Source organism: Triturus cristatus, chromosome 10 (assembly GCF_964204655.1).
Source record: "Triturus cristatus chromosome 10, aTriCri1.1, whole genome shotgun sequence".
Classification (NCBI taxonomy): domain Eukaryota; kingdom Metazoa; phylum Chordata; class Amphibia; order Caudata; family Salamandridae; genus Triturus; species Triturus cristatus.
This window is the reverse complement of record NC_140593.1, coordinates 358398148-358419286: the sequence shown is the minus strand read 5'-3', so window position 1 is coordinate 358419286 and position 21139 is coordinate 358398148. Positions and strand designations below refer to the sequence as shown.

Here is a 21139-nt window from a genome sequence, read left to right as displayed (position 1 = left end):
CTGATATTTTCTGCTTTCAAAACTGGGTGCAAAAATGTAATTCTGAGCAAATTTTAAAGCCTACAACATAGCATAAAGTGTACCGTAGACTGAGGTAGCATATTGTCATTCGTACAGCAAGATCGGACAGAAAACCAAATAACTTGATTGGGAAAAGCTACTAGAAAGTGCACAGAGACAGAGCGGGCTAAGATAAAATCTGTGTTCTGGATTTCATATCTAAACGTAATCTAGTTCCAGCCCTACAGTTGTAGAAATCAAAGAATACCTCATAACTGTATCCATGAATTGTACACTGGTCGCCAGAAGTTCATGTTTTTGAATTTTTATTGATTTTATCAGGGGAATAAAAAAGAGTTGAGATCCTCAACTCAAAACATACTTGCTTGACATAAAATAACTATGGAATCTTGTCCATGTTATCCAAGGTGATACAAACCCTGAATACGTAACTCACAGTACTCTTGGGGACAGACAGCAACATGCATTAAGAACTAATCTCTAAACTTTGCAGGATCCCAGGGTTGAAATAAGCCTCGCTCCTGCCCCACAGTATCCCAGAGAAAGACATTTACTTTTATAATGCTGGATCATGCCTTGAATGGACTTGTAGCCTAACTTTAACTTTTCTGCAAACCTATAATTGCTTCCATTCCCCTTGTGGAATTCTGTGCTCTTTGATTTAATAGATTTCCCCTCTTTAAATTAGAAGCAAAGGTGATGCATGAATAGTTAACGTTTTTAACTTTAGACTCTGCAGTCTCTTCTATCACATGCATTTCAGATCTAATGTTTTTAGGGCCTCTAATCATAACAAAGGATTTCAAATGGTTAACTTTTAGGTTGATGGCATTCATAAAAGACACTAATAAAATTTGAAGGCCATTTACAGTTCTTGCTTTAAAATGGCATCAACAGCATATAGGAGAACTGAAACGGGGTGGTTCCCTACTTGAGGCAAATCGTTCCCCCTTCGTGCTAAGTCACTGTCTAATCCATTGATATAAAAATTAATTAAAAAAGGAGCTAAAATGCATCCCTGCCTGACACCCTGATTAGACCTAATAAGAGAAGAACATTCCCCATGCAGGCTGTAACATACTTTGACTACAGTCCCCCAGGGCAAACACCTAAGTAGGTCCAGAAGAGAGCTATACACACCCATTTTTCCCATCAAGTCCCCATAGCTTCTCCTGAATCGCCATGTCAAAGTCACAGGAGAGGTCCATAAAAGCAATATGTATTGAACCTCTCCTGGCTTTGCCATATTTCCCAATTAATAGGGATACATTTAGAAATTGTTCTACTGTTCCAATACCAGGACAGAAACCATATTGAACTGCTAAGAAAAAATGATTGTGTTCTGTCCAGTCCTCTAATTGGAGGGTAAACCTCCCTAGTATTAGTTTTTATAAATCTTTTTATTTACATTTGAATAAGAAACGCAATAAAAACGTGCATGCACTCTCCCGCACGGTTGACAGTGGAGTAGGAAACCAGATGTCCAACTATAGATCCCCCTATACCATTCATGGCACAAAAATCGCATATAATACCTTTGTATTCATTTAAACGGCCCCAGGGTTTTGCCCATTTTTGGGGGTATCCACGGCCCTCATACACCAGCCTTTCGTCCACCAAACAGCAGTGTAAGTCCCTCTGCCAGTCTATCAACTGCTGCCCTTGCACTGCCCCCTAAAGTCTTGCACTGGCCAGTCCCAGTGTTACCCATATTCGTTCCATGTGATTTAAATCTGTGTCCCCCCAGATGTTAAGCAAGCACCATTTAGCAGAGTTATTAACAGTAGTACTGCATAGTAAACCCATGCATTCAACAAATAATTCCCAGAGCTGCTGTATTAACGGGTAGTCCCATATAATATGATAAATGTGGTAGTTGCGCACACCCAAGCCTACTACACCCATCATTCCCTCTGCCTAATTTCAACATAGTGCTTCTCCCTTGTATTTTTGTGGTGGAATCCAAAAGCGGTATGGGACGATAGCAATTTGGTTGGTTCCCATCTCCTTTTTGAAGATTGGTACTAATATGGATTCGCTCCATGAACTCCGATCTTCCATTATTACAGTTCGAAGAACATCGGAGATTAACAGTGCCCAAAAGGCAGTATGCTGCCTAAAAATGTCAATAGGGACACTGTCTGGCCCGGGAGCTTTGCAACGGGGCAATTTAAAATAGCTCTTGACATGTCAGTAATATCAATCTAGTTAATTAGACTAAGGGCGCTATCGCGGTTTAAGGTCAGCAGGTTTGAAAGGTCAGTCTAGGACAAGATTACACTCTCCGGGTCGAACACCTTAGTAACGTGACTTTTTTGAAATATTTTGGGTCCAAAAATTTATACATAAAACCAGCCTGTTTGATCTTCTCAACTCTCAACAAGGCAGAAAGTAATTCCCCTATAACCGAGTTCCCTGGAGTACCCAAAAGCATTCTACAGTTCTTGAGCAAAAAGGCCAAAGAATAAATCTGAAAGTCCGGGGCTGCCAGACCTCCCTTGATACACTTTCTCCTAATTTTCTTCCATGATAATCGTGATCCCTTGGATGACCAGATGAATGACCCAATCTCACTCTGCAACTTTGCCAACCCCTCCTTCTCAAACATAAGAGGAATAGAATCAAATAAAAAAGTTATCATCGGCAACACCATCATCTTAACCAAATTAACACGACCGAAAATAGTTAATGGAAGATGACTCCAGCCCCTCATTAGCATGGAAATATCCTTCCTGGTTTTATCAAAATTGGTTGTGGCGAGTTGCTTTACGTCCTGAGTAATTTGGACCCCCAAATATCTGATCTGCCTTTTAAGAGTTACAGCCTCCGTTGCCAGATTCCAAGACATGATTTCAGTTTTATCCGTATTTAAGCAATACCCTGAGACTTCGCCAAAGTTCTTTGTGATAGTATCAATTGTGGCCAGTGTTTGTTTCAAGTCAGACGTTAAGATAACTATATCGTCCGCGTAGAGGTCGATCTTTCTAGTCCAACCCTGAAACCTAAAATGAGGGATACTATCTACCTCCCTAATCTTACAAGCCAGCGGTTCGATATAAAGATCAAACAAAAGAGGGGATAGGGGACATCCCTGCCTGGTACCCCTCATTACCTTTATGGGCTTGGTTAATACTCCATTAACTAATACTCTAGAAGTGGGTGACTGATAGAGACGAACTAAAGCTTGACCAAAATTTTCCCCCAATCGTAAGTGCATTATTAAAGCCTTCAGAAAAACCCAATTTACGCGGTCGAAAGCCTTGGCGGCGTCAACAGCAACAACCGCCAAGGGGAGCTTCTGTTCGACAGCAACATCAATGCTGCCTATCAGAGAGAACGTTAGTTCCTTTAAAAACCTGCCCTTAATAAACCCCTTTTGATCTTCATGGATAATACATGGAATCGCCTTACCCAGCCTATCTGCCATGATCTTTGAAAACAGTTTATAGTCACTGTTTAGAAGTGAGATGGGCCTGTACGACTCCATGTATTTTGGTGATTTCCCAGGTTTTGGAATAACAATTATATTCGCCTGATTCCAGGATGCAGGAAGCTCTGTGCTACCAAGAAAAACCCCATTGAACACCTTGGTTAGTAGCGATAACAGACTCCCAGATAGACTTTTATACACTTCTACAGGAAGGTCATCTGGGCCAGGTGCCTTGCCTTTCTTAGCTTGTCTGATGGCCTCCTCTACTTCTCCCTGACTTATCTCCTGGTCCAAGAAATTCTGGAAGTCTTCAGTTAAAGACTTTTAGCCAATCCTCTATCCGCTGCATGTCCGGGATCAAATCCTCCCTGTACACCTCCTCAAATAATTTGTAAAAAGCCTCCATGATATCCTTTGATTCTGTAACCATACCCCCTGCTTCACCTGCTTTCACTTCTTTAATCATGTTCCTTATCCGGTCTTTCCTAGCTTTCCAGGCTAATAATTTGCTTGTGCCCTCCCCATATTCAAAATGGGCCAGTCTACTGGCCACCCATTTTTCTTTTACCCTATTATTCACCACAAAGGCTAATTTCTCTTTCTATTCTACCAATTTTTGAACAATCTCTTCCTTCGGGGCTCTCCCCCTGTTTACAATAGCTGCTTCACCCTGCCTGATTTCAAGTTCCAGACGTTCTACTTCATAGAAATAATCTCTTCTTTTACTTGCCCCCATAGCACCTAGTCTGTCCCGAAGAAAAGCCTTAGCCATCTCCCATAATGTCTATACTAGCCGAGCCCACATTGTGTTCAATAAAAGCCTCAACTTCCTGCTGTAGACACTGCATTGCCTCCTGGTCGTACAAAACTGTACGATCCAACCTCCATACTGAATCCAAATCGCGAGTCCCTATCACAAGTTCTAAAGTGACCGCTGAATGTTCAGATAGGTGTACTCCAACATGCATAATTTGTTTTTCCTTATCCACTAATCTTGCGTCTATTAAAAAATAGTAAATTCTAGATCTGTGGCTATACTTTTTGTTATAAAAGGTGTAGCCTACATTCTCCCCTGCCCTCTGTCTCCACACATCACACAGTTCGAACTGATCAATCAAGCCCCTTAATCTAGATGCCATTTTACTGTTTGACTGGGCTCTACTACTCACCGATCTATCCAGCTTGGCATCCAACACTGTATTGAAATCCCCAGCAAATATTATAAAACCTGTAAGACCCATCATCTCTTTAGCTAGTTCGTCCAACGGACCAACATCGTCTTGATTTGGGCCGTAATATCCTATACCATTATACATAAGGCCACCTATCTTCAAATTTACTATCAACCACCTACCCTTAGCATCTGCCATCTTACCCTCAACCTGACAATCTAATCCTTTTCTGACCAACAAAGCAATACCTTTTGTTACGCCATCTGTGGCGTATAGAAAGCATATTTTAACCACCGAAGTGAACCCATAAATTTCTTGCTCTCTTCCTCTGTTAAATGGGACTCTTGAAGAATCATAATATTTGCTGGGACATCTCTCAAATATTTCATAATCCTATCCCTCCTGGCTTTAACCCTTAGGCCATTTACATTCCATGACATCCAGGTCACCGCCGCTATCCTACCCTCCACCATCACACACCCACTTCCCTCTCTCTACCACCCAGGTGAAAAAGTAACTCATGAGAACCTTTTTAATGTTTTTTTCCCCACCCCCCTCCCCCAGCAATCCCAACCCTAACCCCCCTCCCTTTCCTACCGCTCTACCCCTCAACCCCCCACCCCCCTCCCGGGAAAACCCAACCAATGACATTAGGCCCAACCTAGGCCTACCAAGTGCCGGTTTCAGTGGACGTGCTAATCCCACCACAATACTTTTTTACCCTCCATGACCCGTGGTGACACCAAATTATAAACCTCCGCCCTGACAATACTCCAAAAAACTATCAACGTCTTCCACCGCTCTAAAGGTATGCATTTTGTTATTCCACATTACTTTTAAAAACGCTGGGAATTTCAACTGTACCGTAGCTCCCAACCTCCTCAGAGGCTCAATTCTTTTACCCAACTCCCACTGTCTGTTTGCAGTTACCACAGAGAGGTCTGACCTAACCTCTATTTTTGCTTCTCCAACAGTTAGTAAGCCCTTCTTCAGCGCAGCCGCTAAGATCTTCTCTTTTAAACCATACGTTAAGAAGTTTATCAGGATCCTTCTGGGTTTCAAGCGATTTGGATTCAGTCTGAAAGGGTCTCGGTGTATCCTCTGGATATCTAAAGAAATCTCCTCTTCCGTTTCTTCTAACTGTAACTCAGTTTTTAATAGGTGGACAATAAAGCCCTTTATATCATCCCCTTCCTTTCCCTCTGGAAGCTTCAAAAATTTTAAATTATTCCTTTGCTGCATATTTTCCAACTTTTCCAAGCGTTCCTCATAGGCCCTCTCCCTGAATCTGACCTGCTCTAGCTCCTTGCTGTTCTCATCAACCTTGCCTTGAATCACCTTGACCTCCAGCTCAAGTGTTTCTGTGCGCAAATTTAGCTCATAAAATGTGGCTTCCAATAACCTTACTGCCTCCCTGATTCCATCTTGCTTTGCTTTAGACTCCTCAAACCCCCTGTGCATGTCCAAATCCAATTTCTTTAACAGGGCAATAACCACACTATCCGAATGGACCTCACCCAACAAACCTTCGCTTCCTGCATCCTTACTCTCTAGCACTCCCTCGGACCTTAGTGGCTCAGCCATGGCGGAGGGACCCCCCCCGGCCTGGACTACCTACTGGGCCGCCCAATACTCCATCTGCCTCCAACCCCTCTTGATTTTCTACTTCCATCTCTAGGACCTTATACCTATTTGGACTCAGATGATCAGCCCAGTCTACCAAACTACTGTTAAGCCCAGTTGTCAGGTCTGCTGACTTTAGCCCTCTTTCCCCTGCTTCACCCCGCACTATATCTGTTGAGTCACAACCTCTTGAGAGTACAAGTGTCTTAGGGACTGGTTTGAAGTATGCGTTTAAAGAAGGGTTGACAGTGAATTTCTTGCCTAATATCCCCGTCCTGTAAGTTTGCCTAGTCTGTCTTTTTAAATTGCTGTGGGTTTTGCTCATCTGTTGTATGTTTACACTTTCCTCCCCCGCTGCCTTCCCTGCACTTCTCAATGCATATCCTTTATTTATTTTTTGAAATGTTTTGGCTTTTATTTTGGGGCGGGTATCCACCTCTCTACCCTTTACCTCCAGACAACCCGCAGAGATATATCCCAAAATCTGCGAGGCCGCTTCAATTTTAGGGAGAGAAGTAGGTCTAGTGCCTTGCTTGCTGGCGGTTCCCCTCCCCACTGCCCCTCCCGCACTAAACTGAATCCTAGAAACCATCCGCCTCCCTCTACCTCACTCTACAGCAGCCCGGCTCCAACGCTCCGTTCCTGCCGCTGCAATGAGCTCCTCCGACGGTTCCTCTGGAGGCCCCTCCTCCGCCGCCGCCTTCTGCAATGGAGTTTTCTCCGCGTCCTCCGCCGCCATACACCGCCGCAATAATCGCAAAATCGGCCGAAATTTAAGGACGAAGAACGCGCACCACGTTACAGAGAGTAGAATCAGGTACTCCGCAATTCCCTTTTCTCGCCGCACACGGGTCTATTCAGCCATACAGCACGCCACCTTTCCCGGCACTCCCGACCAGACTCCCTAGCTGGCCGCCATGTTTTCCCACCCTGCAGATGCTGGTGACCCCGGTGTAGACTTTCTTGATGAAAACAGCAAGGCACCAAACACCCTCTCGCCAGTGTTACCCATATTCGTTCCATGTGATTTAAATCTGTGTCCCCCCAGATGTTAAGCAAGCACCATTTAGCAGAGTTATTAACAGTAGTACTGCATAGTAAACCCATGCATTCAACAAATAATTCCCAGAGCTGCTGTATTAACGGGTATCCCATATAATATGATAAATGTGGTAGTTGCGCACACCCAAGACTACTACACCCATCATTCCCTCTGCCTAATTTCAACATAGTGCTTCTCCCTTGTATTTTTGTGGTGGAATCCAAAAGCGGTATGGGACGATAGCAATTTGGTTGGTTCCCATCTCCTTTTTGAAGATTGGTACTAATATGGATTCGCTCCATGAACTCCGATCTCTCATTATTACAGTTCGAAGAACATCGGAGATTAACAGTGCCCAAAAGGCAGTATGCTGCCTAAAAATGTCAATAGGGACACTGTCTGGCCCGGGAACTTTGCAACGGGGCAATTTAAAATAGCTCTTGACATGTCAGTGATATCAATCTAGTTAATTAGACTAAGGGCGCTATCGCGGTTTAAGGTCAGCAGATTTGAAAAGTCAGTCTAGGACAAGATTACACTCTCCGGGTCGAACACCTTAGTAACGTGACTTACCCACTGTTCGGAGATGTGACACTCAATCTTTGGCATGTTGTGCTTAATGTTGTATGGCCAATTAACAATATCCTAAAAAGCCTTTCCATCCCTGGCCTGAGTCTCTACTTCCAAATCTTTCCAGGCCGTCTTTATTTCTTTCCTGCGCTGCAGCAAAACCACCTTATAGGAGTGTGTAGCTATTATAATTTCTTCCTTGTAATGGGGTGAGGTTTTTATATGACAGATCTAACGTGTCTATGGGAAGCTGATCATGCAGAGTTGAGCAATCTTTAGGTCGGGTTGGCCTTAGTGATTCTATTTGATATCAACATGCTAGAGATCAACCGACAGATCTCCTCAACGCTACTCAGTACTTCCCCATGATGGTTATCGGCTGATAAACAAGTACTGATCTTATATATATTCTCTATTATAAGTTTGGTAAAACATTTGGTTGGGTTGTCTATATCCCATTTAATTTGTACTCCCTTGTTTGAAGTATACCGTATATTTGAAAACACTTTCGCGTCTTTGTTTCCTGTGGGTGAGAATCAAAACTAATGGCTGTGATCACTTACAAAGTTGGACAGAACTATGGAGTCTGAGATAAAAGGAACAAGATCTGAGGATAGTAATATAAAGCCAATTGTGCTACAATTCCCATTGCCCATAAATGTCGGAAGGTGGGCAGTTTCATCCTGAAAGAAATCTGAAGTAATTACAGATTATTATTAATCATACACCGATTTTGTAAATCCCCTTTGGGTGTTAGGATATAATGCATGGTATTTTCACCTTGCCAGTCTGTAACACCACAGACAGGTTGCCCACTGTGGTGGCACCTCTTAATATTAAAATCTCCAGCTCAGACAATAATTGTATGTCTTGTACTTCTTTTGAGAAAATCTGATAAGGAAACCTTTAAGTCCTCAATTACATGAACTGGCTGCTTAGTAAAAGAGTTCTTATAAAAATTAATTAGCAACATATTGGGGAAACCTGCGAACAACAAAAGGCATTCAGTATGATGGCTGTCGGTTGGACTGCTATCGTCTCAAGCAGGAGACTGTCCGACAGTGAGTCGGTGGTCCCACCTGCCCTATTAGGAAAAGACCACCATGCAGGCGGTCATAAAGTGCCTTTTTCTACTGCACCTTGTCCTGTGGCCCAGGAAAAGGTCTGCAGCACAAGCGGCAAGAGAAAAGAGCATTTTTATGCACATATATGCACCGTGTGCCAGGGACCATCTGGTGCCTGGCACACGGTGGTTGGATGTGTGGGGTCACTGCATATGCCCCCAGGGCCACTGAACAATTGCCTATGGGGGCCCTGCTTGGGGCCCCTAAAGTCCCTTTCCATCTGCCTTTATATGGCGGTGGGACTGCCATGAAAAGGCAGTCGGAAAGAGACATCCTAAACCCTATATAGGGCTAGAAGCCCGACTGCCACCCCAACGGGATATTGGCTCCTGTCGGAGGCAGCCGCCCTGTTATACCTACCACTGTGCTCCGACCGCTGGTATTGTAACAATGCCAGAATGTCGGGCGGACCGCCATCGACGACCTGTCGGTGGCGATCCACCCGCCATTGTAATGACCCCCAAAATTCGAAACTAAGGGGTACTGTTCAGTGTTACAACTTTGATGTTTGGAATTTTAAGGGAGCTCAACACTGCAAGGCCCCTTTTGGGTCTGCCTGATGGAGAAGGCGCAGCTGGAATACAAAAGGATCGAAAGCCGTCAATATATAAGTTTTTATGGTTAGGTCCCCTGACAGCAAATTACGTCAAACAACAACCAATCTTAATGCTGCAATTTAGGTTATATGCTATAGTCAATGACAGGATGTGTATACTATCACCACCCTCTAAACCCATTTTAACAGCAGCTGAGGTAAAGATTCCACCACTATCCTCAACTAGTCTGTTATTGATGGCCATAAAAATCATTATATCTAATTTAACTTTTCCTCATATATTTTGCACATTTAACTTATTCTCCACAAAAAGTATATTTATCTTTGGGTGGAGGGGGACTATGTGTAGTGTACCTAAAGTATTACTTATGTTTACCCTCTACATGGGGAAGTCTTAGCAGCAGCAATCCAAGCTTTTGCTCATAAAAAAGCCTGACAAAGCCCTGAAGATTTATTAACTCTATGGGCTGACATGATGTCAGGCCTCCTTCTGTGTGCCAGTTCCTTATGGATTGAAATGAAGCGCAGTTTTTAAGCTGTAATTCCTGATCAGAGAGGAGTAGCTTTTTCATGGTTCATATGTTTGGAATGATGGCAATGATAAATTCTACTTACTGGTAGAGTTGGATTCAACATTACTGTTTTAGAAATGCAGTTCAGGCTGGACTGTTCCCATTGGGCATAGGGTCAAGACTGATTTGTATATGTCTGGGTCCAAACTGGAATGGCATGAGGAGCAACAAAATAATGGCTTTAGGCCCAGATCTCTGTACTGGGGTGAATGATTGACATTGTTCTTCATTCCGTCCATCAATTGTTCTTTTTGAATTTGTCACCCCGAGTGAGATGAGTATGCCCAGACGTGGGTCCCGTGCTCTCCATGCCACTGGAGTCAAGCTATCCTGGCTGATAAGGGGTGAAACTCCGAAACCGATCCTACGATACTTGTTTCCAGTCCAGGGAGGACCTGGCCTGGCAGTTCGGGCTGGACTGTTCCCATTGGGCATAGGGTCAAGACTGATTTGTATATGGCTGGGTCCAAACTGGAATGGCATGGGGAGCAAAAAAACAATGGCTTTAGGCCCAGATCTCTGTACTGGGGTCATTGTATGACATTGTTCTCCATTCCATCCATCAATTGTTCTTTTTGAATTTGTAACCCCAAGTGGGACGAGTATGCCCAGACGTGGGTCCCGTGCTCTCCATGCCACTGTAATCAAGCTATCCTGGCTGATAAGGGGTGAAACCCCGAAACCGATCCTAGGATGCTTGTTTGCAGTCCAGGGAGGACCTGGCCTGGCAGTAGGGGCTGGACTGTTTCCATTGGGTGCAGGTTCAAGACTGATTTGCATATGGCTGGGTTCAAACTGGAATGGCATGGGGAGCAAAAAACGATGGATTTAGGCCCATATCTCTGTACTGGGTTGAATGTATGACATTGTTCTGCATTCTGTCCATCAATTGTTCTTTTTGCACTTTTAGAAAGAGGAATTTCTCTACACTTACTGCTCTATGTGCCTGACAACCTATCTCTAATACACGTCTTGGGCAGGTGACTGCTACACTTTGTTCATTCCCTCTAGACAGCCACTACACAGGGAGCATACGTGTGTCTGAGTACCCATATATATATATATATATATTATATATATATACATCTGCATTCTGATTGTCTTGCCTGGGCAGAATGGAAGGGAGGGGCTAACACTTCACTTGAATATGCAGTGTCCTGTTCCCACACAAAGGACTGATTTCCCCCTACAGATAGCCTGGCAGAAAGGACTGGACTGAAAGGGATACTTGTTCTCTTTAGAGAGCTGTTTGAAGTCACCCCCTAAACCAGACACTACTAGACTTGTAGCTAACTCTGCCACAGGAACTGATGTGCTGCTTTAAGCACTCAACTGGATGGCTGATCTGAAAGACCAGCTTTTCTGTTTGTTTCCCTGCCTGATGCTCTCTGAATCTGCTGAAAGAGATTTGGACTCTGCCTTCATTCCAAGTGATCTTGAATGGCTTGTTGACTTGCCTCCTGTTGCTTGAGACTCAGGGATATCAAAGTCTTTACCCTTGCTTCTCTGCCTAGCTCAATGGAAGTCGCCCAGATACTTGCAACATAGATTTTGATGCATCTCCTGTCTGTGGGTAGCAGAATCGGCACATCGACCCGGTTGCGGGGGTAAAATCGTCACATTGCTTAGGAACCAGTGCTTTGCCTCAAGAGATCGACCGATCGAATGCGTTTGGCCACTGGTGTAGTTTGGTGAGATCAACGCATCCCTTCGACTGAGTGGCAGGATCCAGCGTATCACAGGATGCCTCTTGACTCTGACACCCATCTTCCTAACTGACGCATTGCCTTAACTGCAACGAGAAGATCGACGCATCTATCTGTTCGCTACCTGGAAAGGTACGTTATTCACCGGGGCCTGCATGGGTCCTGTATTCGGCTGGCTCTCCATCGATGTTGACCTGAACTTTGACTTTGCCCCGCTGCAGTGCGACCTAAAGTAAGCTTTTTAGCGCTGCTTGTTTCTAAGTGTGCTACTTCCTTTAAAATTCAATATCTCATCTTCTATGCATTGGATGTATGTAATTTTGCTCTTTGTTTGTTCAGAATATAATAATTTATTTTTCTAAACCTGTGTGGAGTCCGTTTTTGGTGCTATCTTTATTATGTCCTCTGAAAGATTGGAGAATAATACATGATTAATGCAGATTGCTCTTGCTCTCATTTTCCATAGACAGGTTCTTAAGAGCTCAGTGCAGATTGTGCATGAACCCATTTTACATTGTCACCAAAAACTGTATTTGTGGGTATGAGTGTAAATGAGAGTAAAATAGTTTTCATGTATGTGGCAATCTGTGGGCACTAGCCCCTCAGGTCTCACGTGTGTGCAGCATGTATGTATGCAATGTTTATGTATCTTGAACCTAACTAAAAAATAGTAGAGTCTGATCCAGAGTCAAAGGCAGACGTACATTGAGTGAATCTAGGCCGGGGGTGCGTTCTGTGAACAGAGGTGGACAATTTACTGTGTTCTTTAAAGAAGTGTGCCCAGAGCTCTTTTCTAAGCTGAAGACAAACCTGCAGTGGTGTAGATGGTCGCTTGTAGGGCCTTTATCATTGTCAGAATGCAGTTAGGTGGAGGGATGAATGTCAGTGGTATGCACCAGTTGGTCTTGGGAGTCAGAAGTATGCAGGGGGTGGCTCCTGCTCCATAACAACCTTTTCGGGTGGATGAGGGTTAATGCACAATGGAGTGGAGTTAGGATGAACCCACCTTATGTGGTGTGTTTTGGCAGCAAGAGACGAGGACTGTAGGGACGCCAAGCCCCAAAGATCAAACATTAAAGAGAAGGTAGAGGAACCTGTCGGGTCATAGAATGCTTGTGGAGGTATCTCATGGATGGCCTACCGAGAGGCCTATATGAGACCCCCATCTGCAGAAATGAAGGGAGGCCTACAAGGGTCAGAAAAGAGTTTAGGAGAAAGAGGGGGGATTTATGAGAGCGAAGATCAGCCATTGGGTGAGAAGGGAGTGCAGGACGTGATGTTTCTCACTTTCTGTCCTATAGGGTGAGAAGTCACAGTACATATGGGAGTGGGGGTAACCAGGACAGTACAGATAGGAAAGGTCCCTTGCCACCCTTCAAAGCTCTCTGTAGATTATATCTTGTGTTGACGTATAATCAGTGTATTTCAAGTAATGTTGCCAATATAAAAAGAAGCTCAGTGTTACATTCCAGTGACCCGGATATTAGGCAGAAACAAATATCACCTTGTTGTGTTATGTTAAATTTCATAATGTTTATGGAGAATAGACCAACATTATTTTTTTATGCCTGGAAACATACCAGCTACTAGGCAGTATGCTGGCACTGTGCCGCATATAAGCAGAAACAAAGTTCACCGTGTTGTGTTATGTTAAATTACATCATGTTTATGTCATATAGACCAACATTATTTATTTTCTATGTTTTTAAATATACTGGATATTAGGCAGTATGCTGGCTACATGTGGCATATCAGGCAGAAAGAAATATCACCTTTTTGTGTTATGTTAAATTACATCCAGTTTATGGAGTAGACACCAACTATATTTATTTTTTTATGACTGGAAAAATCATGTGAGTCTAAACGTTGTAACATTATAACCACTGCAAACTGCTGCGTTCTCTTCTTTTAATATAAAGGCAGTCCTGCCAACTGCAAAAAAAACTTTCATAATGCAAGAAGGTGTATGGGGCATTGGAAGGGGTGGACCCCGAGCCCTTCACTAACTTAGCAAAAAAAATGTTAGTTGGAGGGGTGGGCATTCATTCATTCTGGCTGAGCCTGGGGCAGGCAGTAACTCTCCACCTGCTCCCTGCCGGCCTCAACCACTCTCAGGGAAAATACAGAAGCACAATGCTACCAAAGCAGCCTCCCCTGTTCCGGGGAGGTTGGAAATCTTATAACGAATTTAAACTATTGAGGGTTTCTATGCACCTGCTGGAAACCCATTACATGCTGTGCTTTCCGCTCGCCCTGTGCTCTTAAAGGTATGTATTTGGGGACCCCCGGTTTGGAGGAGCTTGATTGAATTTATTATGCCCTCTTTGGCCAAGCCCACTAGTCCAAATTTTAAATGTGTTTGCATCGAATATTCAGAGGTGTGTTTTCAATATTGTAACAGAGCTGCAGCGCACTGATATTATTCCTGATAATCTCTGTGACCTCCATTTCTCATATGTGCGGTCCTGTTTTGATCTAAAGGAAAGTTTGTTACATGGATAGTGCATGAAACAAACGCATTTCTCTTCAACATGCCTGTGATAGACTCCCACTCGTCACCCACATTAGAAAGAAATTAAAGGAAACCGGTATTCAAAACAGTACATTGAAGAATTATTTAAGGTCACCAGGGAGACTCTGCAGAACAGAGCTCGGCCTATCAGAGAGCCCCTTGGAAGGCTGGGGCTGGGGCCCTGGACCAGCGCCCATTTTTCACTTGCCTCAAAACGGCTCTGTTTTTTGCACCTGTTTTAAGTTCATGGGAAGAGCCAGGGCAAGCAACTTTGTTTCTGGCGCTAAAAATTGCAATGCTCACCTGTGTCCAGGGTGCAAAAGCATGCTTGCAAAAACACGACATTATTTTATCAAATTAAGACGAGGTGTGTAATGTTACAAGTACACCTCTCGTTAATTTATGGAAAGGTGTGTCCTGGCGGGAAACTGGAAACGTGTCTATTAACCTGCTCATCGGCCACATTTCCCGTTCCGCACCATCACAGAGCTGTAGTGCATTAGTACAATCCAAACATGCATGTCTTGTCAGTGTAAGTGATTTCCAATTACAACGTGTAGCCAATAGGACACGGCCGTTTGCCTGGCATCTCGCTGTTTTGAAACACAGAAACGCGAAAATACTGCACATTTATGTCTGTTCTGTGCCGATAAAAATAGAACGTATACGCTATTCAGTAATACTGCCTGCTGCTTGGTCACATACAATGCTTTACATACATACTGTTTGCTTTTCTAAGGCTTTTCAAATGTTTTTGTTTTATTTTCCGCAGGCTTCTACGAGCACAGTCTCTCGAATGGTATTATAACAATGTGAAAAGTCGATTTAAACGTTTTGGCAGTGCCAAAGTCCTTAAGAATTTGTACCGGAAGCACAGACTGGAGAGTGGAGCCTGTGCAGACATAACAGGTACGTGTGTGCTTTTCATGTAAATCACAGGTGCTATGTATCATGAATAATGCTGCAGCTTGTATGTTTGCTCTATTTGTTATTGCGTGTTTGCCAGCCTACTGCAGTTTTTCGTTTCTGAATCAATCAGTAAAACACTTGACTATTTGTATCGCTTTAATAACTGTTGAAGTAGGAACATATCCTCCGACAATGCACCCCCACACCTTGTAAAAAGTAGACAGAACCCTCGTTGACCCCAGCTAAGTAATGAACGTAAAATGTTTCAAACACAATTTTTATATCTTTGCAATCTTTACATATATACTCGAAAAGGTTTGCTCTGAGGCGGGGGATGATAGAATTGAATATCTGTGAACGTGGCAATGAACATAATCCGTGAGGAAACTCATATTTCAGAAGGTTTGATGTTAGCAGTATAGAAGCCGGACAGTGCACAACTCTTTAATAGAGATAAGCAATAAATAAACGATGTGAGTAGGACCACGCATGCCATTACCACGCATGCCGGTTGAACGCGGGCTTAACCCCACAAGTCTTAACTACATATATGCCTTTACCACGCATGCCTTTACAATGAAATATGCATTGTTGAGACATGTATGACAAAGAGATATGCGTGGTTAAAACTTACGCCCCTGTCCCCCACCCCCCTGAGTCCTAAAACGCCAACAGGGCAAAAATCTACTCCAACCCCAGCCCCACTGCCTGCCCACCCTGAACCCTAAAACGGACATTTAAGTCAAGAACTAACCCAATCTATGGCCCCAGGCCCAAAAAAAAAACTTCCTCCCTGCCCTGAGACCTAAAACAACCTCCTACCTCCTGAAAACCAATCCCCTTCCACCGAGCCCTAAAAACATCCCCGACCCCCCAGCCCTATAAAGTACCTGGACCCCCCACCTGAGCCCTAAAGTCTACCCCAACCACTAAATACTACCCAGACCCCCAGTTTTGAAAACTACCCCAACCCTTAAAAACGACCCCATCTCCCCAAAACCAGGCTCCAGCCCACTTTACCTCACCACATCCTTTTCCAATCCTTCCTCTTCCTGGCCCGCCCATTTCAGACATCTAGACTGCGCATATGCGTTAACCACGTTAAGGCATATGCTTGGTTAAGGCAAGCATGGTAGTTCTTGCGTTGTTCGGGTATGAGTTGCTGAGACTGCTTTGTTTCAGCCGTTTCCCTGTGAGGGTGTTTCATTGTATAGTAAAAATACACTCTACCATACCAAATTTCAAGAGGTTTGCAAACCTAGGTGATGCATTGTGTAACATTCTAAATCATGAAATACTTAATTTTGGGAAGATCCACTGTCCTCAAAATATGCTAAAGTTATGTTGAAATATGTCAACAGTAATATAAAATAAATAGGTGATTTTAAGCATCAATAAATGAGCTCTACCAATGATTAACCAATAAGTAATTTGACAAAATGTAGAGTAATTCTTCTTCACATTAATTACATTGAGTACGACTTGTGGAATATATATCAGTCCTGATGGAACAGTGTTCCAAGCATTAAACCTGTTTTGGTATGATGCTCATGCAGTCTCTCTATTGGCTGTCTTAAAATGCATGGCTGAGGAATCCTCATTATCATTGCCAATTCATTAATGGCATGACCAGCACAGCTCAAAAACCTCAGATTATGGCAGGGGCGTGGCCATTGTATGGACCAAGCCGGATTCTCCTCTCCTCTCCTGCTCTCTGTACCCTGGGCCATACTGTGACTTAAATATTCTACAGGTGGGGATATTTTTAATTGCAGATTCAACTCCATCAGTGGCAGTTCCCGCCACAGGTCTTTTTTGATGCTAACCTAGGCCTTAGGCAGGTGGACAGCCCTAGAAGGGAGAGGCCCAACACTGGCAAGGTGGCTGCTGTTTCAAACATTGGTCTGTTTCGAGGAGCTGAATGTTGTTGGTGAGCTTCCACCTCCCTACTTCAAGCTATGTGGACGTCAGTGTGCGGAGACTCCAGACCTGCCCTGGGATCCCCCACCTTTTCCCATGGAGAAGACTAAACTCCAAAGTTGTGCTTGGCTTCAGACGGGCCTGCTGCTGCATAGAGGGTCAAGCCACTTACCCACGGACTGGAGTGAGGAAATGCCTGCCATTGGTATGTGCCCTTTACCTTGCTACATTGAGTGACCCTCCTGATGATCCCCCCTCTGTGAGAAGATAATAGTGTGCAGCTGAGCCTCAGTATATCTTGTTGGGCTGGTCGAGCTCCCCTGGTCCGACCCTTCCTGGTCCAGCTTGAGCCCCTGCGATCTGCAGTGGAATTGAGGAGCGACACTGATGAGAGTAAATAGGCTATTCCTGCAAGGTGCCTCGGGGTAGTGTGTTGGCCTGAGACAGCCCTTGAAACCTGCAAACTGTGGAGACTGCAGATCTACCTAGCCAACGGTCCTATCTGGCAAATGGCAGTACTGTTCTACCTTACTTATCACGAGGCTCCTGCACAAACCAACCAGTCGCTTGACTGCTTGGGCCCCCCTACCACTTGGCACCAGAGGCTGTTGGCATTGCATTGGCGCCTTATGCACTGTGGAATCTAAGCTTCTATCCCTCGGTGGCATCTCAAAACTCTATTTATTTCAGATCAACTGCCAAGCTGGATGTCCTCTCTTCTCTTTCCTTTCCATGTAATTTATTGTGACGTCCACTAAAGAAAAGGCACCAAAGTTGTCCAGTATAAGGGATGCACTGATGGCTCAACCAAAAACACAGCCTCTTCCATTTGCCACAATATAGATTCAGACCCATTGCCAGATGTGGACTCAGAGGTTTCAGGCACCAAAAATGACTGTCAAACTCTAATGTCAGACTTTTGAAGGGAAATGTCTTCACTCTGCCAGGACGTCAACAAATCCATATCTGACTTGGATAGCATCTTCACAAATTAGAAGGGTGATTGCACCAACTTGAAGGAGCAGCAGTTGAATGAGAACAAGAGCAGGATACACTCTTCGAGACTGTGGCAGCATTCGAGAGAACTCAATTAGCCCTTATCCAGAAGATTGATGACGCCGAAAATTGTAGCTCACACAATACCCTGCACATCGGAGGAATCTGTAACAACACAAAGAGTTGGTGGCTATGGCAACAAAAATCGCACATCTATGAACATAAGTCAGGGACGTAGTAATATCTGAATAATTGATGGTATAAAATTGGAGGTGGTATCGTGGTACTGACCACCGGGCCACCTGGGGTGCATGTCTGACTAGGGCAATTCCCTTGGCGGAAACTGAACAAATAATAGGTACCAAAGCACACACAAGAAGTCCTATATGGACTTCTTGTGTGTGCTTTGGTACCTATTCTTTGTTCACATCAGAGTAATCTGATCATTTTTTCAGTCTCTGAACATCCAACTTATATCCAACAACACTTCCGCACACTCCTCTCAAAACCCTGCGTTGCTGGACATCCTGCTAGACTGCATTGATAGAGTGTACTCAGACGTCCAACGAAAGCACAATCTCGCCTCAAATGTCTTGACTAGAATCCACTTTTACCAACAAATGGAGGAGATTTTTTAAGCCTCTCGCAAATTCGGCATTACCTATAATGGCAATACCATACAGATGTAACAAGACATCTCAACAAATACCATCTTCATAAACAATACACTCCCATACAAGTGGGAATTCCTGCTGCACCTTCTCTACACAATTTAGGGTAAACATTATACAGCTAATACCCCTTGAGGAGGCTGAGGTTTTTATCCATCTTCGTGTTGGCGCCGACCCTACCTCTTCTCACCTGGCCACTTTGAGCATGAAATCGACTAAGCAGTGGAAAACTCACCACACTCCAAAACTTCCTCATCAAGAGGGCTAGCTATGAAACAAAAATACAATAGATGATGAGTGACACTGATGTTCTCCCTTAAGATGTCATCATTTTTTAGGACACTTTGGTGAGACTTGCCCCCAGCCCACATCTGTGCTGTATTAGTCCTGGCCCAATGCTCCATACGTGAGCATCCCCTTTCTTTGGACCTTTACAAAGCATCTATGTCTAGTCATCATTTCTTAGATTGTTGGTTTTCTTTAGCATGATTCTCCCTGATGATATGCAGTGCCGGGAGAGATCCTTCCCCTGGCTTCAACTGTACTCTTTATATTTATTAATTTGCCTTTTCAGTTACGACCGCACAGTCACTGGCTTTTCTACATCACAATCTGTGAGGCATTTGGGCTACTCTTACAACTCTCCTCCTCTATATGGAGCGAACCACTGCTTCAAAAGACCTTACATATCCCCTAGATGGTATGTCTACCTTTACATTACTGACCCAAGATGTACAAGGCCTGAACTCTCCCATGAAAAGACTCGCGCTATTAAAATGCCAAGGGACACGCGTCTGTCAAAAGATGTGGTTCACCTTTATTTACAAATGTATAACGTACAATTTCACTTCCTGAGCAATATCAAAACAACAGGAGTTGCTATCCTATTCCATAAGGAGATCCCCTTTCAGGAGGAATCTCAATTTCTGGATGAGAAGGGTAGATTTCTCATCGTGAAGGGGTGGTTGGTGAGCACGTGGTCACTCTGGTAATTATATACAGGCCATTAGACCAAAAAGCACAGTTCTATTCCACCCTCTTTGAGCCCTTGGCAAATTTAATGTCCGGGCAGCTGCTATTGTTAGGGGATTTTAACATAGTTCTCCCAGAGACACATTTGGGACTCAACACACTGCTTTAGAAGGGATAGGAGGCCTTTACATGGTCAGCATATGGAGGGCACTTTACCCGCTCGGCCATCTTTTCTAAAGTACACAGAACTTTCTCTAGTCTTGACCTGTTTCAGACTCAACATCTCCAACCTTTCATAGACAGTCGAATAGATACTCAGGTTTTTTCAGACCATGCCCAGGTCACAGTGACATGGAACTCGATCCCCCTTGTCTCCTCCACTCACCGCACCAACATTGAGATAGCTTTTTAAGACCCCATACTTGGATTTGCCATTGGGGAAGCTCTGGATCACTATTTCCAGGAGAATGATGAGCACTCTACTTTACTGGCTGCTCAACAGGATGCTCACAAGGTGGTGATGCGTGGAGTACTTATAACGCATATCTCAGGGTTTTGTAAATGAAACACATCTCACAGACTCAACTTTGAAGTCCTGATTTGCACAGCTAAGTTGTAGCATATACGATCTGGCTTTCAGAAATCCTATAAGATGTTGCCTAAAGCCAGGGGAAAACTTGAGTAGATACTGCTGGGGAAAACTGCCTGCGGCATGTTATATATGAAACAAACATATTATGAGAAGGGTGAAAAAGTAGGCTGATTACTAGCCTAAAAACTCAAATTTCTTCAGCTGCGGAATAGGATTCACTCAATTACTCTTCCCTCTGGAGGCCCACTTACCCATACACAAGGCAGTTCAGGCCTTTAACAATTATTATCAGACTTTCTATGCCACAGAACCTATGTCAGAGAGGGACCAAGACAACTTCCTACCCTGTGTGTCATTCCCAATCCTCATACCTGAATTGCTTCCCCCTCTAGAAGGAGGTGGAGGTGACAGCAGAGATTAAGTTCTTCCCAACAGTAAGGCTTCGGGCCCCAATGACTTTCCTAATTCCTTTTATAAAACCTTTCAGGACCTTTCAAGACAATTTGGGTGTACCCCTACCCAGGTCTTTAACTCCTTCTTCCATTTGAGCGAGATTACTGAATCCATGAGGGAATCTTAAACAGTCTAAATACTTTAACCCAACAAAGACCCAAGCTTCTGTGACTCCTTCTGCCGGATAGCCCTTTTAAATTCGGCCTCTAAACTTTATATAACATTTGGTGTACTAGGCTTATATGACCCAGTTTGATTTGACCAACACATGTCAATGTCAAATGGGAGATAATATACG

General features: G+C 43.9%; 1 protein-coding gene across 2 annotated transcripts in view; it reads left to right on the top strand.

Annotated features, from left to right (window-relative positions):
* Positions 1-21139, top strand: part of MYRIP (myosin VIIA and Rab interacting protein) — a 1544915-nt gene that overhangs the window by 828287 nt on the left and 695489 nt on the right. For both annotated transcript variants that reach the window (XM_085631574.1, XM_085631575.1), the window contains exon 4: positions 15101-15237. In XM_085631574.1, the coding sequence (XP_085487700.1) occupies positions 15101-15237 (137 nt within the window). The remainder of the gene's footprint in view (positions 1-15100; positions 15238-21139) is intronic.